Source organism: Salvelinus fontinalis, chromosome 26, assembly GCF_029448725.1.
Source record: "Salvelinus fontinalis isolate EN_2023a chromosome 26, ASM2944872v1, whole genome shotgun sequence".
Taxonomy (NCBI): domain Eukaryota; kingdom Metazoa; phylum Chordata; class Actinopteri; order Salmoniformes; family Salmonidae; genus Salvelinus; species Salvelinus fontinalis.
Genome location: NC_074690.1, coordinates 13918548 through 13944355, shown reverse-complemented (window position 1 = coordinate 13944355; position 25808 = coordinate 13918548). Strand labels below are relative to the sequence as shown.

General features: G+C 46.5%; 2 protein-coding genes across 2 annotated transcripts; both read left to right on the top strand.

Annotated features, from left to right (window-relative positions):
• Positions 1-278: 278 nt before the first annotated feature.
• On the top strand, positions 279-7882 carry LOC129823678 (zinc finger protein 2-like). Its single transcript, XM_055882577.1, has 2 exons — positions 279-569; positions 6430-7882. The coding sequence occupies exons 1-2, from the start codon at positions 404-406 to the stop codon at positions 7746-7748; spliced, it is 1485 nt and encodes a 494-aa protein (XP_055738552.1). The 5' UTR covers positions 279-403; the 3' UTR covers positions 7749-7882.
• A 1969-nt stretch (positions 7883-9851) lies between these two features.
• Positions 9852-24283, top strand: LOC129823677 (dnaJ homolog subfamily C member 1-like). Its single transcript, XM_055882576.1, has 12 exons — positions 9852-10169; positions 11615-11716; positions 19294-19340; positions 19756-19921; positions 20417-20514; positions 20811-20904; positions 21133-21232; positions 21739-21911; positions 22310-22429; positions 22605-22653; positions 23052-23497; positions 23805-24283. The coding sequence occupies exons 1-12, from the start codon at positions 10014-10016 to the stop codon at positions 23871-23873; spliced, it is 1620 nt and encodes a 539-aa protein (XP_055738551.1). The 5' UTR covers positions 9852-10013; the 3' UTR covers positions 23874-24283.
• Positions 24284-25808: the final 1525 nt, after the last annotated feature.

Here is a 25808-nt window from a genome sequence, read left to right as displayed (position 1 = left end):
AAGGTTGAATTTCTTGCGTTTATAGCTATAACATCAACTTTACTGCACTGATGGAGCGGAAATCACAGAAGATAGCTTTGTTAGTTGCAGCAGCAGAAATATTTGGGTGTGATAGATTGTAGTGCAGAACGTCTACAGGGAGTTTTGAGAAAAGGAATTCCAAAGTAGTTGGATGATGGGGTTAGATGTTGGTGCAATTTAAGATTTTCCCCATTTTTGTGACCAAATACTTCATCCGCACTCCGACCAACGAAAGGCAGCACCGCATCTAATCTGCCGGAAAAATCACACAAAGAAGAAGACAAACACAGGATTGTGGGAAATTTCGCACCTTGCGAAATGTAGGCTACATGCACAATTTGAACGGAATATTACATATTTATCGACTTTCATTTCGATCAAAATGTCTAAACTACAGTTGTTCAATGCGTATCTGACTGAACGTTTAACAGCAGCTGCTACAGAGATATCAGTGGCAGTAGAGAGAACGATAACAGATTACCAGGAAGAGAACGAACGTCTGCGTCGATTACTTGATTTGTTAACCAAGCCAAAGTTTCACAGAGCAGGTCTGTATTGAATCAATGGGACAACTAACTAAATGTGGTATCATAACATTTTAAATAAGGCACACTGCCTAGGTAAGCTAACGTTAGCTAGCTAGACCCAATGAGGCGTATTAACCCTGGATTGTTGATGCTATGAATTGGACAATGACTGGCTTTGAAGGGTCATGGCTAGAAGGGATCCAGGTTTTGTTGAAGGGTCACGGCTAGAAGGGTTACAGGTTTTGTTCAATTAACGTCAGATTTTCGTACCAGGTTAGGATAACTAACGTAGTGGGTTAGGATAATTGGGTTAAGGTTAGGGATAGCCAAAATGCAAAAAAATAATTCAACGTTTGACCTTAATTTGTCAAAAGCTGGATCCCTTCTAGCTAGCCATGCTGCTTGCTAGAAGGCCTCCCCTGCTGTTGTTATCCCAGAAGGAGCAGTTCTCGATCAATGGAATTCTACAGGAAATCAATAAAAATACATTACATGTATTTGAGTATTTATCTGTTGTAGTGGGGACAGTAACATTACTACTCAAAATAACTGTTTCAAAGAATAGGTTTTTATATATATATATATATATATATATATTTTTTTTTTTAAATAACATTTTAATGTTAAGTTCAATTAGGGCTCAGACACAACAATAGCATTTGCTGGCCGAGAGTACTATGCACCTCTGAACGTAACTTGCGAAACGAGTGCACACTGATTTTACATGTAGAATCGTGTGAAAATGTCTACAGTCGGTGGTCCCTAAAACACAGCGCGCTGAACGATCCGCAGACTCCAGAATCACATTCGGTGCGATGTGTAACTGTTACTAGCCTTTAAAGGCGCCCACCGCCGAATACAACAGGTGTGACCTTACAGTGAAATGCTTACTTACAATCCCTTAACCAACAATGCATTTTTAAGAAAAATACAACCAAAAAAAGTAAGAAATTAAAGTAACCAATAATTTAAAGAGTAGCAGTAAAATAACAATAACGAAGCTATATACAGGGGGTACAGGCACAGAGTCAATGTGCAGGGGAATGGGTTAGTCGAGGTAATTGAGGTAATATGTACATGTAGGTAGAGTTATTCAAGTGACTGCATAGATAATAACAGAGTAGCAGCAGTGTAAAGGGGGGGCAATGCAAATAGTATGGGGGTAACCATTTGATTGGAGTCGTATGGCTTTGAGGGTAGAAGTTGTTTAGAAGCCTCTTGGACCTAGACTTGGTGCTCCGGTACCGATTGCCGTGCGGTAGCAGAGAGAACAGTCTGACTAGGGTGGCTGGAGTCTGAACATTTTCAGGGCCTTCCTCTGCCTGGTATAGAGGTCCTGAATGGCAGGAAGCTTGACCCCAGTGATGTACTGGGCTGTACGCACTACCCTCTATAGCGCCTTGCGGTCGGAGGCCGAGCAGTTGCCATACCAGGCAGTGATGCAACCCGTCAGGATGCTCTCGATGGTGCAGCTGTAGAACCTTGGGGCGGCAGGTAGCCTAGTTGTTAGAGCATTGGGCCAGTAACCAAAATATTGCTAGATCAAATCCCTGAGCTGACAAGGTAAAAATCTGTTGTTCTGCTCCTGAACCTTATAACCCACTGTTCACCGGTAGGCCGTCATTGTAAATAATAATAATAATAATAATAATAATTTGTTCTTAACTGACTTGCCTAGTTAAATAAAGGTTAAATAAACCTGTTGTATTCAGCGCATGTGACAGATTTGATTTGATTTGAAATCAGTATCTTCGACTTCGCCATCTATTGTTATCTCCAAAGTTTTAGCATCTTCCATAAGAGACATGCGTTTTTCTACATTGTAATTGACGGTGCAACCTTTGGTAGGTAGGCTGCTGGCAGGCTTCGGCTGCGGTACAGCAAAGCCAAGTCAGCCCGATCTCATGGTTCTCACAGGGTAAGTGAAATGATAGGCTACAATGACTTTGCTCTTGATGCACGTCACAAATGACATGAAACAACAACCCTGAGTGCATCAGACACAACAAAATAGATAAGTTCCTTTAATTTTCTTTCGCGGTACCTGTTCATTATAGGATAGACACCTTGTGCTTTAGCTGCACTAATCAAAGCAGTGAAGCGTGTGAGTGAAGCAAGACTTTAATGATCAAAAACATTCATCTTGGGGCGACAGGTGTTTTTTGCATTGGATATATTTACCATATCATATGGAGACACAAATCTTTTACCTTATCATAAGTAGACAATTGCAAATTATTAAATCCTTCCAATAGAAATCCAAAAAACAATTTAGTTACGAATTGAACTTTAATTAAATGAGTTGACTCTTCACATGGGATGATTTCACTGAACAACAAAAGAAAGGGGAATATTTGAATGATGCCCAATAATCCATCGCATCTCCCAAAAATGTTTTCAACATACAGCTGTAAAATGATAGTCTAGAAACTAAAGCTTTGGTTGTCTTCCTCTCGGGCTTCCATGTCTTCTCCCTGGACCTCCTCAATGTCCACCTTTTGAACATCAGACTCTGAGGCCTCATCTTCATTGTCACTTTCCAACCTTGTTGAGGATGGCTCGTTGTCAGGCTCAAAAAGCCTCAAATTTGCCCGGATGGCCACCAACTTTTCAACTCTTGCATTGGTCAGCCTGTTGCGTGCTTTGGTGTGTGTGTTCCAGAACAAGGACCAGCTGCGCTCTGAGGCGGCTGATGTTGGTGGGATTTGGAGGATAATGGAGGCAACAGGGGAAAGAGCCTCAGATCCACAAATTCCCCTCCAGCAGGTGCCTGATGAGATGTGTTGACACGACTGCCATATTGCATCTCCATCTCAAAGCACTTGCTTGGAAGTGTACTTCGCCAGACTGCCAAGAACCTTGCCCTCATCCATGCCTTGTTGGTCTCTGCACCAGACAGGATGCTCTTGCCAGCATACTTGGGGTCCAACATGTACGCTGCGGTGTGTATGGGCTTCAGAAGTCTTCACACTTTTTGATGTATTTCAGAACTGCAGTTTCCTCTGCTTGGAGCAATAGTGAAGTGGGCAGGGCAGTACATATTTCTTCTCTTACATCTGCAAGCAGAGTCTGAACATCAGACAGGATGGCATTGTCTCCCTCAATCCGTGCAATGGCTACTACTATAGGTTTCAGGCTGCTTACCACTCTCTCCTAAAATACATCATCCAGGAGGATCCTCTTGATGGGGCTGTCCATATCGGCAGACTGTGATATGGCCATTTCTTGGAGAGACTCCTTCCCCTCCAGGAGACTAAACATGACAACACCACCCCAACGGGTGTTGCTGGGCAGCTTCAGTGGTGCTCCTATTCTCCTCACTTTGCTTGGTGAGGTAGATCGCTGCTATAACTTGATGACACTTCACATACCTAACCATTTCCTTGGCTCTCTTGTAGAGTGTATCCATTGTTTTCAGTGCCACGATGTCCTTGAGGAGCAGATTCAATGCATGAGCAGCACAGCCAATGGGTGTGATGTGAGGGTAGGACTCCTCCACTTTAGACCAAGCAGCCTTCATGTTCGCAGCATTGTCTGTCACCAGTGCAAATACCTTCTGTGGTCCAAGGTCACTGATGACTGCCTTCAGCTCATCTGCAATGTAGAGACCGGTGTGTCTGTTGTCCCTTGTGTCTGTGCTATTGTAGAATACTGGTTGAGGGGTGGAGATGATGTAGTTAATTATTCCTTTCCCACGAACATTCGACCACCCATCAGAGATGATTGCAATACAGTTCGCTTTTCTATGATTTGCTTGACCTTCACTTGAACTCTGTTGAACTCTGCATATAGCAAATTAGTAAATAAAGCATGTCTGGTTGGAGGGTGTATGCTGGGCAAAGAACATTCAGAAATTTCTTCCAATACACATTGCCTGTGCGCATCAGAGGTGAACCAGTTGCATACACAGCTCGAGCAAAACCTTCATCAGCATTTCTCTGACTACGTTCCTCCATTGAGTCAAAAAAACTTCGGATTCCAGGAGGACCATGAGCGGTTGCTATCGATAAGGTGTCTGATTCATCATTTTCACCTCTAATAGAAGTAGAGGGACTTATGTCAGAGGTTGCTTGTTGTGAGCGATGAGGGAACTTTATGCACTTGGCCAGATGATTCTGCATCTTTGTTGCATTCTTCACATATGATTTGTCACAGTATTTGCAAATGTACACAGCTTTTCCTTCTACATTAGCTGCAGTGAAATGTCTCCACACGTCAGATAGTGCCCGTGGCATTTTCCTGTAAAGATTAGGAAAAAAATACAATTCCATGTATAGATAAATAGTTAAGCAGTTAGATTAAACAACTCCTTTGTAAGAAATGTTTTAAAATGAAACATGCAAGATAAAACACACATGGTAGCAAAAACTAACTAGCAGAAATTGTTAACAAGTTAGAAAGGATTTAAACACACTTTGCTGTAGGCTACTATATACTAGTTAACAAAAAATCATGTATGTCATATAAAATATATACACCCCACCCTGTATTGTAGTCAAAACTTACCAGAAACCATGTAGTCCTTGCCTCAGACAGTGTAGAAGTGTGGGCTCAATAGCATCTCATTAGTGTGCAAGATCGTAAGAATCAGCTGCACATTTGGTGGAAGAATGCACTGCACATGCAGAGGGTCGCAATTCCATTGAATTGGGGATAGTTTAACCAAAATATGCCACAAGACCTAGAATTGCTTTATGTATATCCCACAAAAAAAGGTTCACTGTTATAAATTCCCGGGCTTATCTTCCCATGGAAAAATTCTGGAAATTTACCGGAAAGTTTCCGAACCTTTGCAACCTTAGCTATGATCTCTTATTGATGTCACCTGTTAAATTCACTTCAATCAGTCTATATGAAGTGGAGGAGACAGGTTAAAGAAGGATTTTTAAGCCTTGAGACAATTGAGACATGGATTGTGTATGTGTGCCATTCAGAGGGTGAATGGGCAAGACAACAAAATGTAAGTGCCTTTTTGAACGGGGTATTGTAGTAGGTGTCAGGCGCACTGGTTTGAGTGTGTCACGAACTGCAACACTGCTGAGTTTTTCAAACAGTTTCCTGTGTGTATCAAGAATGGTCCACCCCCCCCCCCCCCCCCCCCCCCCCCCAAAAGGACATCCAGCCAACTTGGCACTACTGTGGGAAGCATTGGCGTCAAAATGGGCCAGCATCCCTGTAGAGCGCTTTCTACACCTTGAAGAGTCCATGCCCATGTTAATAAACAATGCCATGTTGATGGGTGGTAACATTAAAATAAAACCCAGTCCTGAACAGAAACGTCGACTGAAAAGTATTAGCGTGTCATATGATAAGGGAAACACCACATTGACACACACACAAAAAAAAATATCCCACTTCAAACCCAGCTATATCATACTCTGACTAAAACAATGACTTATTGACTTCAATCTTTGTGCAACGTCATGGGTAAGCTCTGGGGATCATCTTTCAGTGGGGGGGGGGGGTGAATTTCTGCTCTTGTGGTACCTTTAATATAATTGTAATGATGCATTAAGGTGTCTAGTAGAATTCACCTGTCAAAAAAAGAAGGTAGACATTAATAAATGCATTTCAATAGCTTCCCAAAACCCTTTTTTATTTTTTTTTTATTTTTTTTCAATGGAGTACCTAAAATATTATGAATGTATGCATTCAGTACTGCTAAATGAAATGGCTGCTAAATGAAATGGCTGCGAAATGATGGCTGTCCGGTTAATACATAGCATTGGCTACACAACTAGCTAGCTTACAGCTAGCTACAGACTGTAGTGATGGCACTAGTACATTTCTTCTGCAGGGCATAAGGGAACTGGATGATATACTTATTATATTTTAAAATATTAAAGTATACATCAATATTTCCCGTCTGTTTTCTTTTCAGACCCCCAGCAACTCACTCTCCTTGTATCTGAAGAGGAGGAACACTGTGAGCAGGAGTGGAGCCCAAGTCTGGGGCAGGAGGACCCAGAGCCCACACACATTAAAGAGGAACACGAGGAGTTCAGGACCAGTCAGGAGGAAGAGCAGCTTCAAGGGCTGGAGTCTGACACCAAAGACTCACTTTTCACACAGGCAGGAGTGAATGTTGACTGCAATGATCAGGGCCCACCTCAGCTCTCACATCTTTACCAAACTCAAACTGTGGAGAACAAGGAGAAGCACTCTATAGCCACCAACACAATTGAAGAGATCAAAACAGAACCTAATGGACAGGACTATGGAGTACCAGAACCAACTGGTGACTCTCATCTCCTCTCTGCAGTAAATCCTGGTTGTTCTGCAGCTCAGAGTGAAGCCAATGACAATGGGATGGAAAGTGAAGAACAACTGCCAGGATCTACACTGCTCGAATCAACTAGAACATGGCTAAAACAAGGACAAAGCTCCCATACCAGTACTGATGACAAGACAGCCAAACAGTTGCCCCAATTTAAATCCCCCAGTCAAAGAAATTCTGTTCCTTTTTCTTGCAAGGTGTGTGGAGAGACTTTTGTTTTCATGGGCCATTTTGTCCATCATGTGCGAGAAACACACACAAAGAATCAAGACTACCTGTGTGGTGTGTGTGGTGAAGAATTTGAGTCCACAGAATGTATGATCGATCACCTGCAAACACACACTACAGAAATATATTACTGTGATGTTTGTAGCAAACGCTTCTCCTTTGAGTCTCATCTGAAACAACACATGTTGGTTCACACTGGGGAGAGGCAATACCAATGCAAAGAATGTGGCAAATGCTTCATTCATAGTGGACAACTGAATACACATATGAAGATTCACACACGGGAGAAAATGTATCAGTGTAAAGAATGTGAAAAATGTTTCCCCAGTAAGCATAACCTGGACAGACATATGGTGATTCACATATATTCTAATCTGAAAATGCATAAGACTCGCACAGGAGAGAAACGATATCAATGCAAAGAATGTGGGAAATGCTTCCTTCATAAGGGACACCTGAATACCCATTTAAGAATTCACACTGGAGAGAAACCATACCAATGCAACGAATGTGAAAAATGTTTTGGCCGGAAGGAAAACCTAACCGCACATATGAGGGTTCACACAGGGGAGAAACCATACAAGTGCCCAGTGTGTGGGAAATGCTATAGCACTGCACAAGTTTTAAAATTGCATCAACTTCAAAGTCACTATCTAGGTTTCCATCCAATTGGTGATGGATTTTCATGCGAATAGTCCATATAGAAAGAATATGGTGTGTTTCCAGCAAACTGAATTTTTAGCAGATAAAATGCTGTGCGTGATGTAGTTAACTTAAGCGCAAAAGTACTTTTTATGTTTTCATATACCAAATAAATGTTTCCATTGCATTTTCAACTCTACGAATGGTTTTGTCACAAACTGTTGCGATAAATGATATTACTTGCCCAATCTGGTTTTGGCACGTGCTCTATAAACAACAGTCTGCTGATAAAGTGGACGAGGTAGGTTATATGATGAGATATGGATAAAATCAATATCCTTTTTTGATTGTTATAATTGGCAGCTATCAAGTCACCAGCATCATTGGGACATTTGCATGAAACTCATCACCGTGCACTTAACCACCATAACTTATACCATCTGCCAATAAACTGCATGCTTTTCCATGTGGCGGTGGTAGGCTACAACATCATTGTGTGACTCGGAAGTTTAATGCGACATGGTGGTTTTTCCACCGCAATTGTTGCGTGATCTATTTAATCGACCAAAAAAAAATATAATATCCCACCTTGTCTAGTGTATTTAGTTGACATTAGAAAGTTTTTCAAAAGGCCTGTCGTGACTTTTTTTTTTTATGCATCAGGTCATTGTCCTGTAGATCACTTCATTGTTCCTTTTTGTTTACAAAGCTCTACTGTACGAGTTTCTGACTTACCCAACTTTTCTGTTAAAATATAAAAACATGAGAAACCAAACCTGTTCACAAGGTTGGTTAACTCTTGAGGTTTCCTCGGGTCTCCACCGAACTAGGTGAATCCGCTTTTAGTTATAAAGCACCTCGTTGCTGGAACCAACTACAAAATACATTACAATAGGATGTTCTGGTGCCACTCGGGCAATTCAAAATATTGATTAGTGACTGTCTTATTGAGGAATGTAATGTTTTTTTTTTTCTTGAATATTTGTGTTGTACTGTATTTTGCTGGTTTTATATTGTATTTGATTTGTATTAGAAATTGTATATGGAGGGCTCCTTTTGGAAAGAGACCCTTGTCTCAATGGTGACTCCCTGCTTAAATAAAGGTAAATAAGATTCATCCGCATGAAATGGTTGGATGAAACCTGGTTACTGTGAGGAATGTTCACGTTAGTATGTAGTAGGACTACACATACTAGTGCCTTTTTGAGTAGTGCTTTAATCCCAAATGGTGACAATCAAAAACCATCACACTTTCCCGGCCTTGTGGTTGGAAGTATTTTTCTTTGGTGGTGCTAAGCACATACTATCTAAAATCTAAAAATGATATAATCTGAATGTGGGGGGGGGGGGGTACTTCATTTATTCATTTGTGTTGCTTTATAGCAAAAAGTGACCTTCCCAAATGTTACGTCATGGTCCCTTCTTTAGCTTGGAGGCGGCTCATAATAATGGTTGGAACGGAGCGGATGGAATGGCATCAAACACATGAAAATGTATTTGATGCCATTCCACTGATTCCGCTTCAACCATTACCATGAGCCCATCCTCCCCAATTAAGGTGCCACCAACCTCCTGTGTCGGAGTGTTTTTCAATCAGAAGGAATGAATGGTCTTTTCCAAATGAACACATTCCTGTATATTTCATTTTTCCATGACGACCTACTCAAGGTTTACTCCAAAGTAGATATTTTAAGGAGATCCAAATAAAATACATTAAACTTGTCATTACTTAAATGTCCCTCTGTTTTCCATAAACCTTCAAGATCCAGTATAACAGAATCATAGAAGTTCATATTCCAAAATGTAGTTTGTTGAAGTGTTGCCTTTCTCTAGGATTGCAAACTTCCTGGTTATTTAACAAAGTTCCACGATTTTTTTTTCAGATACTATGTTAATTAACGCGTATATTTGGAAATATCGAATGTTTGGGGAATTTATAATTATTACTTCTTTTTTTAAGTATATGAGCTCTAGTAGACAGACCACATGGTTCCTGAGAAAATAGCCTATTCTAAAAACATCTAATCAACAAAGTAATTTCACTGGGTTCAAATCGGGGACACGCTGGTTTGAAATCGGACTCGGAGGGATATCATGTGCATCAATTGGTGCTTTTATGTTGAAGGCAAAAACTCTACAAACCGGTGTGACACGTGTGGAAACCGGAAGAGGTGACCAACACAGGATTGTGGGAAATGTAGCAAATCTTTAGCGCAAGCAGCCTGTTGTAAGGGTGGTAGCCGCGCTAGGTGTATATCAACAGGATTTAAAAAAAAATCGCGGTACAATATTGCCGCCAACATTATCAAAGCCTGATAATGACCTCAGCTTCATGGAGCCTCTCGTTTATTGCTGCCGTCAGTATTCTTATTGCCTGCCCAAGACCCTCTCATTCCTGGGATTCAGACATTGAGCTCTACGATCTAGTGGAGGAAATTCAACAAAACTTTTACGAATTCCTGTCTGTTGAGCAGGTAAGTCGTAACTAGTTGTTGTTTTTTTTAACCTGTAAACGTTTACTAACTAGCATTTTCCTTTTAAAGTCCTAAATAGAGATCTGTTCCCATGAGGCCTGTTGTATTTTTTTTAACTAGCTAGCGAACTAGCTACGTGTAACTAGACTACCGGGAGACGAGCAAACCATGACGTGTCACGTTGCTTCCCCTTATTTTGTATCATAACCCCTGATGGAAGTTAAGGTAGGTAGTTAAATACCGTTAGCTAGTTGTTCATCTTGCAAGGAACACTTGCTGGGACACTGTTGCTTCACCAGCCAAAGTTTACTGGTCTGGGGCAAGCTTTTGCTCCAGCCCTGTTTTAACACATACGATTTTTACTCATCTGATTCAGCTACGCATCAGGACCTTGATCAGCTGAATGAGGTGTGTTGAAATAGGGCTGGAACAAAAGCCTGCATGCCCGTCAGCTCTCCAGGAGGAGGGTTGGCCACCATATGGACAAACTTAGTACAGGATAGTGTTGAATACAGTGTCGTCCTGCAATGGAGTCATCTGAGTGCCATGTCTTTGTAGGACTCCGTTTGCACTGGAGGTGGTTACTGTCATCTGGATAGGATGGAGAAGCGTAGGCCCCCCGGTAACCTTGGGGTGGTTACTGTCCTCTGGATAGGATGGGGAAGTGTAGGCCCCTGGTAACCTTGGGGTGGTTACTGACCTCTGGATAGGATGGAGAAGCGTAGGCCCCTGGTAACCTTGGGGTGGTTACTGTCCTCTGGATAGGATGGAGAAGCGTAGGCCCCTGGTAACCCTGGGGTGGTTACTGACCTCTGGATAGGATGGAGAAGCGTAGGCCCCTGGTAACCTTGGGGTGATTACTGTCCTCTGGATAGGATGGGGAAGCGTAGGCCCCTGGTAACCTTGGGGTGGTTACTGTCCTCTGGATAGGATGGGGAAGCGTAGGCCCCTGGTAACCTTGGGGTGGTTACTGTCCTCTGGATAGGATGGGGAAGCGTAGGCCCCTGGTAACCTTGGGGTGGTTACTGTCCTCTGGATAGGATGGGGAAGCGTAGGCCCCTGGTAACCTTGGGGTGATTACTGTCCTCTGGATAGGATGGGGAAGCGTAGGCCCCTGGTAACCTTGGGGTGGTTACTGTCCTCTGGATAGGATGGGGAAGCGTAGGTCCCCGGTAACCTTGGGGTGGTTACTGTCCTCTGGATAGGATGGGGAAGCGTAGGCCCCTGGTAACCTTGGGGTGGTTACTGTCCTCTGGATAGGATGGGGAAGCGTAGGCCATGTCAGGTAGAATGAGAGCGTACAGACTGATTTAGTGCCGTAGACTAGTTATTATGTTTGTAATAAACCATGTGTGATATATCACCACACACAATACTCTCTGAAATGTGTCATATACATGTCATTTTCCTTCTCACCTCTCTCTCTCTCTCTCTCCTGCGTGCAGGATGCCTCGTCGACGGACATCAGAAAGGCCTATCGCAGGCTGTCGCTCACGCTGCATCCTGACAAGAACAAAGATGCAAATGCTGAAACCCAATTCAGACAGGTCAGCTCACTCACAATTCAGACAGGTCAGCTCACTCACAATTCAGACAGGTCATCCCACTCACAATTCAGACAGGTCAGCCCACTCACAATTCAGACAGGTCAGCCCGCTCACAATTCAGACAGGTCAGCCCGCTCACAATTCAGACAGGTCAGCCCGCTCACAATTCAGACAGGTCAGCCCGCTCACAATTCAGACAGGTCAGCCCGCTCACAATTCAGACAGGTCAGCCCACTCACAATTCAGACAGGTCAGCCCACTCACTTAACATTTCGTATTTATTATGGATCCCCGTTAGTTCCTGCCAAAGCAGCAGCAGCTACTTTTCTTGGGGTCCAGCAAAATAAAGGCAGTTTATACCATTTTAAAACATTACAATACATTCACAGATTTCACAATACACTGTGTGCCCTCAGGCCCCTACTCCACCACTACCACATGTCTACATTACTAAATCCATGTGTATGGATAGTGCGTGTATGTGTCTGCCAATGTTTGTGTTGCTTCACAACTCTGTTCCATAAGGTGTTTTTTAATCTGTTTTTTTTATTTTTATCAAATTTTACTGCGTCAGTTACTTGATGTGGAATACAGTTCCATGTTGTCATGGCTCTATGTAGTACTGTGTGCCTCCCATAGTCTGTTCTGGACTTGGGGACTGTGACCTCTTGTGGCATGTCTTGTGGGGTATGCATGGGTGTCAGAGCTGTGTGCCAGTAGTTTAGACAGACAGCAAGGTGCATTCAACATGTCAATACCTCTCATAAATAAAAGTAGTTTTGAAGTCAATCTCTCCTCCACTTTCAGCCGGGAGAGATTGACATGCATATTATTAATATTAGCTCTCTGTATATCCAAGGGCCAGCCGTGCTGCCCTGTTCTGAGCTAATTGGAATTTTTCGAAGCCCTTTTTTGTGGCACCTGACCACACGACTGAACAGTAGTCAAGGTGCGACAAAACTAGGGCCTGTAGGACCTGCCTTGTTGATAGTGTTGTTAAGAAGGCAGAGCATCGCTTTATTGTAAACAGACTTCTCCCCATCTTAGCTACTACTGCATCAATATGTTTTGACCATGACAGTTTACAATCTAGTGTTACTCCAAGCAGTTTAGTCATCTCAACTTGCTCAATTTCCACATCATTTATTACAAGGTTTAGTTGAGGTTTAGTGAGTGTTTTGTTCCAAATACAATGCTTTTTAGTTTTAGAAATGTTTAGGGCTAATTTATTCCTTGACGCCCATTCTGAAACGAACTGCATCTCTTTGTTGAGGTGTTGCAGTCATTTCAGTCGCTGTAGTAGCTGACGTGTATAGTGTTGAGTCATCCGCATACATAGAAACTCTGGCTTTACTCAGTCAGTGGTATGTCATTAGTCAAAATTGAAAAAACAGCTACCCCGGGGAATTCCTGATTCTACCTGTATTATGTTGGAGAGGCTTCCATTAAAGAACACCCTCTGTGTTCTGTTAGACAGGTAACTCTTTATCCACATTATAGCAGGGGGTGAAAAGCCATAACACATTATAGCAGGGGGTGTAAAGCCATAACACATACGTTTTTCCAGCAGCAGACTATGATCGATAATGTCAAAAGCTGCACTGAAGTCTAACAATACATCCCCCATAATCATTTTATCATCAATTTCTCTCAGCCAATCATCAGTTATTTGTGTAAGTGCTTGTTGAGTGTCCTATAAGCATGCTGAAATTCCGTTGTCAATTTGTTTACTGTAAAATAGTATTGTATCTGGTCAAAATCAATTTTTTCCAGAAGTTTACTAAGGGTTGGTAACAGGCTGATTGGTCGGCTATTTGAGCCAGTAAAGGGGGCTCACTATTCTTGGGTAGCAGAATGACTTCCCTCCAGGCCTGAGGACACACACTCTCTAGTAGGATTAAATTCGAAGACTTGGCAATATCGTCTGCTATTATCCTCAGTAATTTATATCCAGATTGTCCGACTGGTGACTTGTCATTGTTGATAGACAACAATAATTTTTTCACCTCTTCCACACTGACTTTGCTTATCTTGCCAATGGAAAAAGTCATTAAAGTAGTTGGCAATATCAGTCCCTATTCCCCACGGGGTTTAACACTCCCTACCTACTCCCCACGGGGTTTAACACTCCCTACCTACTCCCCACGGGGTTTAACACTCCCTACCTACTCCCCGCGGGGTTTAACACTCCCTACCTGCTCCCCGCGGGGTTTAACACTCCCCACCTGCTCCCCGCGGGGTTTAACACTCCCCACCTGCTCCCCGCGGGGTTTAACACTCCCCACCTGCTCCCCGCGGGGTTTAACACTCCCCACCTGCTCCCCGCGGGGGTTAACACTCCCCACCTGCTCCCCGCGGGGGTTAACACTCCCTACCTGCTCCCCGCGGGGGTTAACACTCCCTACCTGCTCCCCGCGGGGGTTAACACTCCATACCTGCTCCCCGTGGGGTTTAACACTCCATACCTGCTCCCCGTGGGGGTTAACACTCCCTACCTGCTCCCCGTGGGGGTTAACACTCCCTACCTGCTCCCCGTGGGGGTTAACACTCCCTACCTGCTCCCCGTGGGGGTTAACACTCCCTACCTGCTCCCCGTGGGGGTTAACACTCCCTACCTGCTCCCCGTGGGGGTTAACACTCCCTACCTGCTCCCCGTGGGGGTTAACACTCCCTACCTGCTCCCCGTGGGGGTTAACACTCCATACCTGCTCCCCGTGGGGTTTAACACTCCATACCTGCTCCCCGTGGGGGTTAACACTCCCTACCTGCTCCCCGTGGGGGTTAACACTCCCTACCTGCTCCCCGTGGGGGTTAACACTCCCCACCTGCTCCCCGCGGGGGTTAACACTCCCTACCTGCTCCCCGCGGGGGTTAACACTCCCTACCTGCTCCCCGCGGGGGTTAACACTCCATACCTGCTCCCCGTGGGGTTTAACACTCCATACCTGCTCCCCGTGGGGGTTAACACTCCCTACCTGCTCCCCGTGGGGGTTAACACTCCCTACCTGCTCCCCGTGGGGGTTAACACTCCCTACCTGCTCCCCGTGGGGGTTAACACTCCCTACCTGCTCCCCGTGGGGGTTAACACTCCCTACCTGCTCCCCGTGGGGGTTAACACTCCCTACCTGCTCCCCGTGGGGGTTAACACTCCCTACCTGCTCCCCGTGGGGGTTAACACTCCCTACCTGCTCCCCGTGGGGGTTAACACTCCCTACCTGCTCCCCGTGGGGGTTAACACTCCCTACCTGCTCCCCGTGGGGGTTAACACTCCCTACCTGCTCCCCGTGGGGGTTAACACTCCCTACCTGCTCCCCGTGGGGGTTAACACTCCCTACCTGCTCCCCGTGGGGGTTAACACTCCCTACCTGCTCCCCGTGGGGGTTAACACCCCTACCTGCTCCCCGTGGGGGTTAACACCCCTACCTGCTCCCCGTGGGGGTTAACACCCCTACCTGCTCCCCGTGGGGGTTAACACCCCTACCTGCTCCCCGTGGGGGTTAACACCCCTACCTGCTCCCCGTGGGGGTTAACACCCCTACCTGCTCCCCGTGGGGGTTAACACCCCTACCTGCTCCCCGTGGGGGTTAACACCCCTACCTGCTCCCCGTGGGGGTTAACACCCCTACCTGCTCCCCGTGGGGGTTAACACCCCTACCTGCTCCCCGTGGGGGTTAACACCCCTACCTGCTCCCCGTGGGGGTTAACACTCCCTACCTTCTCCCCGTGGGGGTTAACACTCCCTACCTGCTCCCCGTGGGGGTTAACACTCCCTACCTGCTCCCCGTGGGGGTTAACACTCCCTACCTGCTCCCCGTGGGGGTTAACACTCCCTACCTGCTCCCCGTGGGGGTTAACACTCCCTACCTGCTCCCCGTGGGGGTTAACACTCCCTACCTGCTCCCCGTGGGGGTTAACACTCCCTACCTGCTCCCCGTGGGGGTTAACACCCCTACCTGCTCCCCGTGGGGGTTAACACCCCTACCTGCTCCCCGTGGGGGTTAACACCCCTACCTGCTCCCCGTGGGGGTTAACACTCCCTACCTGCTCCCCGTGGGGGTTAACACTCCCTACCTGCTCCCCGTGGGGGTTAACACTCCCTACCTGCTCCCCGTGGGGGTTAACACCCCTACCTGCTCCCCGTGGGGGTTAACACCCCTACCTGCTCCCCGTGGGGGTTAACACCCCTACCTGCTCCCCGTGGGGGTTAACACCCCTACCTGCTCCCCGTGGGGGTTAACACCCCTACCTGCTCCCCGTGGGGGTTAACACCCCTACCTGCTCCCCGTGGGGGTTAACACCCCTACCTGCTCCCCGTGGGGGTTAACACCCCTACCTGCTCCCCGTGGGGGTTAACACCCCTACCTGCTCCCCGTGGGGGTTAACACCCCTACCTGCTCCCCGTGGGGGTTAACACCCCTACCTGCTCCCCGTGGGGGTTAACACCCCTACCTGCTCCCCGTGGGGGTTAACACCCCTACCTGCTCCCCGTGGGGGTTAACACCCCTACCTGCTCCCCGTGGGGGTTAACACCCCTACCTGCTCCCCGTGGGGGTTAACACCCCTACCTGCTCCCCGTGGGGGTTAACACCCCTACCTGCTCCCCGTGGGGGTTAACACCCCTACCTGCTCCCCGTGGGGGTTAACACCCCTACCTGCTCCCCGTGGGGGTTAACACCCCTACCTGCTCCCCGTGGGGGTTAACACCCCTACCTGCTCCCCGTGGGGGTTAACACCCCTACCTGCTCCCCGTGGGGGTTAACACCCCTACCTGCTCCCCGTGGGGGTTAACACCCCTACCTGCTCCCCGTGGGGGTTAACACCCCTACCTGCTCCCCGTGGGGGTTAACACCCCTACCTGCTCCCCGTGGGGGTTAACACCCCTACCTGCTCCCCGTGGGGGTTAACACCCCTACCTGCTCCCCGTGGGGGTTAACACCCCTACCTGCTCCCCGTGGGGGTTAACACCCCTACCTGCTCCCCGTGGGGGTTAACACCCCTACCTGCTCCCCGTGGGGGTTAACACCCCTACCTGCTCCCCGTGGGGGTTAACACCCCTACCTGCTCCCCGTGGGGGTTAACACCCCTACCTGCTCCCCGTGGGGGTTAACACCCCTACCTGCTCCCCGTGGGGGTTAACACCCCTACCTGCTCCCCGTGGGGGTTAACACCCCTACCTGCTCCCCGTGGGGGTTAACACCCCTACCTGCTCCCCGTGGGGGTTAACACCCCTACCTGCTCCCCGTGGGGGTTAACACCCCTACCTGCTCCCCGTGGGGGTTAACACCCCTACCTGCTCCCCGTGGGGGTTAACACCCCTACCTGCTCCCCGTGGGGGTTAACACCCCTACCTGCTCCCCGTGGGGGTTAACACCCCTACCTGCTCCCCGTGGGGGTTAACACCCCTACCTGCTCCCCGTGGGGGTTAACACCCCTACCTGCTCCCCGTGGGGGTTAACACCCCTACCTGCTCCCCGTGGGGGTTAACACCCCTACCTGCTCCCCGTGGGGGTTAACACCCCTACCTGCTCCCCGTGGGGGTTAACACCCCTACCTGCTCCCCGTGGGGGTTAACACCCCTACCTGCTCCCCGTGGGGGTTAACACCCCTACCTGCTCCCCGTGGGGGTTAACACCCCTACCTGCTCCCCGTGGGGGTTAACACCCCTACCTGCTCCCCGTGGGGGTTAACACCCCTACCTGCTCCCCGTGGGGGTTAACACCCCTACCTGCTCCCCGTGGGGGTTAACACCCCTACCTGCTCCCCGTGGGGGTTAACACCCCTACCTGCTCCCCGTGGGGGTTAACACCCCTACCTGCTCCCCGTGGGGGTTAACACCCCTACCTGCTCCCCGTGGGGGTTAACACCCCTACCTGCTCCCCGTGGGGGTTAACACCCCTACCTGCTCCCCGTGGGGGTTAACACCCCTACCTGCTCCCCGTGGGGGTTAACACCCCTACCTGCTCCCCGTGGGGGTTAACACCCCTACCTGCTCCCCGTGGGGGTTAACACCCCTACCTGCTCCCCGTGGGGGTTAACACCCCTACCTGCTCCCCGTGGGGGTTAACACCCCTACCTGCTCCCCGTGGGGGTTAACACCCCTACCTGCTCCCCGTGGGGGTTAACACCCCTACCTGCTCCCCGTGGGGGTTAACACCCCTACCTGCTCCCCGTGGGGGTTAACACCCCTACCTGCTCCCCGTGGGGGTTAACACCCCTACCTGCTCCCCGTGGGGGTTAACACCCCTACCTGCTCCCCGTGGGGGTTAACACCCCTACCTGCTCCCCGTGGGGGTTAACACTCCCACCTGCTCCCCGTGGGGGTTAACACTCCCACCTGCTCCCCGTGGGGGTTAACACTCCCTACCTGCTCCCCGTGGGGGTTAACACTCCCTACCTGCTCCCCGTGGGGGTTAACACTCCCTACCTGCTCCCCGTGGGGGTTAACACTCCCTACCTGCTCCCCGTGGGGGTTAACACTCCCTACCTGCTCCCCGTGGGGGTTAACACCCCTACCTGCTCCCCGTGGGGGTTAACACCCCTACCTGCTCCCCGTGGGGGTTAACACCCCTACCTGCTCCCCGTGGGGGTTAACACCCCTACCTGCTCCCCGTGGGGGTTAACACCCCTACCTGCTCCCCGTGGGGGTTAACACCCCTACCTGCTCCCCGTGGGGGTTAACACCCCTACCTGCTCCCCGTGGGGGTTAACACCCCTACCTGCTCCCCGTGGGGGTTAACACCCCTACCTGCTCCCCGTGGGGTTTAACACCCCTACCTGCTCCCCGTGGGGTTTAACACTCCCTACCTGCTCCCCGTGGGGTTTAACACTCCCTACCTGCTCCCCGTGGGGTTTAACACTCCCTACCTGCTCCCCGTGGGGTTTAACACTCCCTACCTGCTCCCCGTGGGGTTTAACACTCCCTACCTGCTCCCCGTGGGGTTTAACACTCCCTACCTGCTCCCCGTGGGGTTTAACACTCCCTACCTGCTCCCCGTGGGGTTTAACACTCCCTACCTGCTCCCCGTGGGGTTTAACACTCCCTACCTGCTCCCCGTGGGGTTTAACACTCCCTACCTGCTCCCCGTGGGGTTTAACACTCCCTACCTGCTCCCCGTGGGGTTTAACACTCCCTACCTGCTCCCCGTGGGGTTTAACACTCCCTACCTGCTCCCCGTGGGGTTTAACACTCCCTACCTGCTCCCCGTGGGGTTTAACACTCCCTACCTGCTCCCCGTGGGGTTTAACACTCCCTACCTGCTCCCCGTGGGGGTTAACACTCGCTACCTGCTCCCCGTGGGGGTTAACACTCCCTACCTGCTCCCCGTGGGGGTTAACACTCCCTATGTTTTTTTTTTAAGCCCAACTTCGTCTTGTTTGATCTCCATCTTACAAGTAGTCTATGGACACCTTACAGAGAAATTTCAGCAACAAATAGAAAAGTTAACGTTTAGGTGGAACACATGCAGTAGTTTGTGGGGTATAGTCATTTTCATACACTGCAATCTAACTGATTAGTTGAAAGTGTTGATTGCCATTTCTGTCTATTGCCTCACTGATCATTTTTCTCTCTCCCGTAGTTGGTGGGCATCTATGAAGTACTGAAAGATGAAGAGAGGAGACAGAGGTCAGCCCCCCCCCCCCCCCAAACCTTCTCTCACTACTTCTGAAAGTGGGAGGAGTCTGTCACATTCACAATTTCATATACAATTTTGTGGAGAGAACTTTACAGTATTCTGTCATTATTAGGTATATTATATTCTCACCATGTTATTTATTCCCCAGTGTATTAATTTAGTATGTATTTCCTATGTTACCCATCACATCAGTGGGACAAAAATGAGGAAAGCACTTAAAAAAAATAAAAAATACAATTTTCACACTGCCGGGCTAAGCCAAGCTGTTCTGCTGCTTATCACTGCTAGAAAAAAAATTAATCACAGTATGGTTTGGGTCGGCACGGTAGTGTGAACCACCCCTTAAAATTTGCCATCTGGGAAATCCTCAAACCACCCTTTCGTTTTGGATCCTCTCAACTACAGGTACAATGATGTCCTGGTCAACGGGCTACCGGACTGGAAGCAGCCAGTGTTTTACTACAGGCGAGTGAGGAAGATGAGCAATGGGGAGCTGGGCTTCCTGCTCTTCCTCATCCTGACCGTGTGCCACTATGTAGTCATCTGGTCTGTCTACCTGGAGAAGCAGCTGGTGAGGGGACCGTGCATGACCTTTCACCCTTCTGTTTTTTTTAAAACTGTAATCCAAGTTTGCTGTAATCTGTTACACAGCTTCAATTCTATTAACTTTGTTTCCCCCCCCCCCCCCCAATGGGCAGTTATTGCTTTGCTGAAAAAAATGGGTTTAAAAAGCTTTTTTCTGTGTTTGGAAAGCATAAATACACCGTGTTTCTCAGCCTCTGCGTATTCAGGATTTTATAATAACCAATTACTCCCATTTAACAATGCTCAATTAAGTAGTCCAAAAAGATAATTTATTCAAACTGAATATGTAAGAGATGTCACATTTCTCCCTCTGTCATATAATAAATGTAAGTGATTTGCAGTAAAATGTTTCCCCTTGAACCAAGTAGATTCTGCAAATAAAAAGTTTTTTTTTTTGTGTGTGTGTGTGAGCAAAATGGAGCCCATAGGCTTCTAATAACCTGCTTGACCTCTTCATTCCACACGGTGCTTCTCCTACTAGGATGAACTTCTGAGCAAGAAGAAAAAAGAGAAGAAGAAAAAAATGAGTATCAAGAGTGCTGAAGAATCGCGTTTTGTCGGACAGGAAAAAATAGAGAGGTGAGTGTCACAAGGCGTTCCTAATTTCACAAGTAAATATCATATTGAATAATAATACAGGACTGCTTCTTTTTCTTTTTTTGCTGTGAAAGAGAACGGTAACATTTGCCGCACCATGCCTAACTTCTCAAGCAGTTGAACTGTATATTGTATAACATTTGAAGTGCTCGTTGCATGTGAAAATGTCATGGAAAACACATTGGAATATTGCTCCTTTGTTTAAGCATGTGGTGTGTAGCCTATTCATGTGTGTTGTATGTACACTTCAGCATGGTCACATGTCCTTTTCCTTTCAGGTCACATGACAAACCTCATTGGCAGGATATCCTGCCACTCAAGCTGAGCACCTGGCTGTATCTCTCTGTCAAGTCCCTCCCTCATGTCATACAGGTAGTCCTCCAACTAATTAACCCAAACCGAATTCTCTTACCTTCAGTCTAGGAACAACCCTTAGCTGTGGTATATTGATTAACATATACAGAGCCTAGTGAAAGTATTCCCTCTCATTGCACAGTTTCTATCACTGTATTGGTGTATATTTTTTTTATGGTAATTGATAAGATCCTATCAACATCCTCAGCGAGCGACAAATTATCTTTCATTTTGTCTGTGTTACAGGACGCCAAACAGTATTACGAAGATTATAAGGAGATGAAGATCAGAGAGAAAGAGGAAGTGGAAGCCATGGCACTGGCAGAACAGGAAGCTACTACAATAAGTAAGGACTTGTAGAAGATTGAAGTAGAAAACTTAATTATGACTGATTGTTCACTTTTGCCTGGTCTTTATTTAAAAGTAAGATTTATTTTATTAACCTGCCTGGATAAATAAAGGTTAACTGGATCAAACAAGAAAATGAAACATAATACATTTTATTTGTAGAGCAAAATCGTTTTTCTGAAATAATTCAGTAACTGGGTTTGAATGTAAAAAAAATGTATTTAACCTTTACCTAGGCAAGTCGGTTAAGAACAAATTCTTATTTACAATGACTGCCTACACCGGCCAAACCCGGACGACGCTGGGCCAATGATACGCTGCCTTATGGGACTCCCAATCACGGCCGGTTGTGATACAGCCTGGATTCGAACCAGGGTGTCTGTAGTGACGCCTCACGCACCGAGATGCAGTATCTTCGACCGCTGTGCCTCTCAGGAGCATCAGTTGTATTGTTCCCAGCCGTGTACCGTGCTCTTGTCTTATCACATTCCTCACTTCCCACAGAAGAGAAACGATCCAAAGTGAAGAAGCCGAAGTTTGAGTTCCCCGTTTATGAGCCTTCCCTTACGGTCGCAGACAGCGCAAACTCACTGGCGTACGACCAGGGAATGTCTATCGAGGAGATCGAAAACCAGCTGGACGACTGGCTCGAGGATAAGAAGTCTCAGAAGAAAAAGGTGGGTCCGCAATATTTTCCCTCTGTGGAAAGGTTTGTTCCCATGACATTAGTAAAGCTCTGCTCTTTTAATTCAGCCAAATATTGGATTATAAAGTTCATGTTTTATTTGCCATTTGTAGGTATAGTTGGACAGTTACCAGAGTTTGATCTGTCTAATAGATCCTATTCTAGGATCAAGTAAGGTAAATTGCATGAATCTGAGGCAACAAGCGACATGGAATAGATTTTGGATGGTCATTATAGAGTTATGTTCACCAAAATACCTTCAATTGACGCCTTTTTTCCCCAACACGGATTTGCGTAAAACCTGGGAATTTTGGGAACATTTCTGGAATTTTGCAGCTTTAAGCCAAAATGGCCTGGTCTTTGATTTAATCTTGTTTGTCGTTTCCTCAGGCTCCAGAGTGGTCAGAAGAGGACATCACTCTTCTGACAAGGAGTATGGCCAAGTTCCCTGGGGGAACACCTGGACGCTGGGAGAAAATCGCCCACGAACTAGGAAGATCAGTGACCGATGTGAGTATACATTGGGAATGGGTGGTGCATGGAAAACTCTGGACTTAAATGGAGGGAATGTGAATGTTTTGTCAGTCTTAGAAAAATATATAGCAAAATTAACTATTTGTGTTTAGACATTTAGGAGAATAGTAGCTTGTCAAATACAAATTCCAAATATGGTGATCCTTTGCAGGTTACTGCAAAAGTCAAACAAGTTAAAGATGGTCAAACCAACACATCAGGTAAGTCAGTTTCTTTTCACTTTAACCCTTTTGACCTTTGCAGTAACCTGCGAAGGACCACTTTATTGTTCCGTTTTTGCCTTATCATGCATGGGACTTTTTTTAAATTTCTTCTACAATCATGCAATGTTTAATAAGAAATATAAATGTAACGTATACAGCTGAATCCATGATATTACTCCCAATACTGAATCATTTGTATTATAAATGTCCATGAGGAGATGAGGGTATGATGTTCGGGAATATAGCCGTTCCAGTTTAAACTTGTTCTGAAATGACAACTGCACTATTTAGTTTTTGTTGCGTTTAGAAAAATGTCCCCTTTTTTTTTTATTGAATACTTTATTCATCAGCAAGGAGACAGCATCTTAACTTGTACCTCTTTCTCTCTGATGCAGGGCTGGTGAAGCTCTCGGAGCTCAAGGCCCAGGGCAGCAGCGCTCTCCCAGGAAAGGGCTCCAAAGCTGGGGCCGGAGCCGTACCTGACAGCCTCATGACCCAGCGTGAAGACCCCCAGCCTCCGGCAGAGGGGACAGAACACAGCGGCGGAGGGGATGAAGAAGGGGGCATCCAATCAGGTGGTGTCAGGAGGAGAGGTAAAAAGATTGGGGGTGATGCCAAGGGACACAGACAGAGGGACTTTGACTCAGCTGCAGCCGAGGACAGCGGGGAGGAGCAGAGTCCTCCCCCCTCTTCAGTCCCACAACCGTCCAAGGAGAAGGCGACTGATGATGTCTGGACCCAGAACCAGCAGAAGCTTCTGGAGCTGGCCCTACAGCAGTACCCGCGAGGCACCACGGAACGCTGGGACTGGATTGCCAAGGTGGTCCCGGGGAAGAGAAAGGTGAGAGATTACCCCCCACAATGCAACATTGCACGAGTGTGTCAAAATGTTTGGCCCGACCCCAGTTTAAGTCGTGTGTACAGTTTGCCTAATCTATATTGTCTGTGGTAATTGACATAATCTGTCAGCTTTTTTGTACACTTATTTATAATTGAAATACTTTCCTGAAAACTGAAGCAATTTCGATGAGTGTTAGATGTAGGTAGGTAGAATAATATGGAAATAACCTAACTTAAATTGTCATGAATAGCTGAGATGATAAACATGATTTAATTTTGGATGGTGATGGACCTATACTGTTTTTCAGGAGGAGTGTATGATCCGTTACAAACTTTTGGCTGAGCTGGTGCTGAAAAGGAAGCAGGCCAAGAGTTGACTCCCCCCAGAGTCCGCCATCTTGAAATCAGTTTTCTTTTGGATCCCCCACAATGCAACATTGCAGGGTGTGTCAAAACGTTTGGCAGACCCCAGTTTTAAGTAATGTGTACACAGTTTATTGCCTAATCTAGACCCTTTTCCTGGCTACCCTTCAATGTGATCTAAAAGGATGGAAGAAGAGGACCTGGTAGAAGGGACTAGGGCCTATGGTCTCATGTCTGTCATGTGCCTTAGCTCCGCCCAAAGCATGCCATCCAGCCTCCTCTATTGACTGCCATGTGAGGAGTGTTCAGAGCACCAACAAAAAAATATCAACTTTTTTTTTGCTGTGTCATTTTAAATCACATATGTACTGGAATATAACTTGTTTGAGATAAGGAAATAAATGGTTTTATTTATTTACATGGATCCATTGATATACACTGCTTAATTTCAATTTGACCCCCAAAAATATATAAATAAACTAGCGGTCAAACAGCGAAATGGTTTTTCCAACATAGGGAATTTTTAGGAACACTTACGTTTTGATAACCATGTGATTCTAAGACACGGGGTTTTTTAATCAATATATTCAGCTTTATTTACACTTGATTTGAAAATGCTACTCAGCATCAAAGTAGACATCATGCAAGACTACAAATATCTGCTAGCTCCTGCACCTCATCTCTAGCTGACACATTTGCTAACAGGTATTGATATTGATAGAGATATTTACCCTTTTCCTCGATGCGGCAGTCTTGTCCAGGTCATCATGGCATTTGTATTTCTTTGCGATAGCCATATTAGCGTTTCATTGTGGGGGGGGGGGGGGGGGTAAATACAGGCGAATATATTAAGTCACCTTGTCCGAGATAGATTTACAGTTATCAAAACGTCACGCCAGGGTAAGCATACACAAAACAAAGCCCTTTATTTTAAGTGTTAGTCATTTTTCCCGGTAGGAGATTTTAATGGTGGAAAAACGATTGGAACCATTTATTTTGTTTGATCGCTAGGTATGACTCATACTGTGGTACTCGTATGGAGACAGAGCTGCATGTAACAGTGTCGAGAAACATTTTAGCCTCAGGTGCTGACGAACAGACCATTTAAACCGGTTGACTCGGTTTTTAAGAGCTTTACTTACTTTCGTCTACATAGGGAAATCATAAACCAATGTTTAGACAGTGTTCCCTTAAAAACCTCTAAGGATCCGCCCCTTTCTTTAAATTTTCGCCTAAAATGACAGATTTGGGTATAACTGCCTGTAACTCAGTCCCTGAAGCAAGGAAACAATGTGAAATTAATGTAGGAGAATATAACACAATAGATCTGGTAAAAGAAAGAAAAAAAAACTTTTGTACTGTCTTTGAAATGCAAGAGAAAGGCCAATAATGTATTTTCCAGACCATTTCTGTTAAATTTTCTATCAAGACTGCCCAAATATGCCTAATTTGTTTATTAATAACTTTGTTCAAAACTGTGCACTCTCCTCAAACAATAGCATGGTATTCTTTCACTAATAGCTACTGTAAATTGGACAGTGCAGTTAGATTAACAAGAATTTAAGCTTTCTGCCAATATCAGTATGTCTATGTCCTGAGAAATGTTCTTGTTACTTGCAAATCACATTAGCCTACGTTAGCTCAACCACCCCGTGGAAGGGACACCGATCCCGAAGGAGCTAGCCTGTTCAACCTCTCATATCGTCTGAGATCCCCAAAGATTGGAAAGCTGCCGCTGTCATCCCCCTCTTCAAAGGGGGAGACACTCTAGACCCAAACTGCTACAGACATATCTATCCTATCCTGTCTTTAAGGTCTTCAAAAGCCAAGTTAACAAACAGATCACCGACCATTTCAAATCCCACCGTACCTTCTCCGCTATGCAATCTGGTTTCCGAGCTGGTCATGGGTGCACCTCAGCCACGCTCAAGGTCCTAAACGATATCATA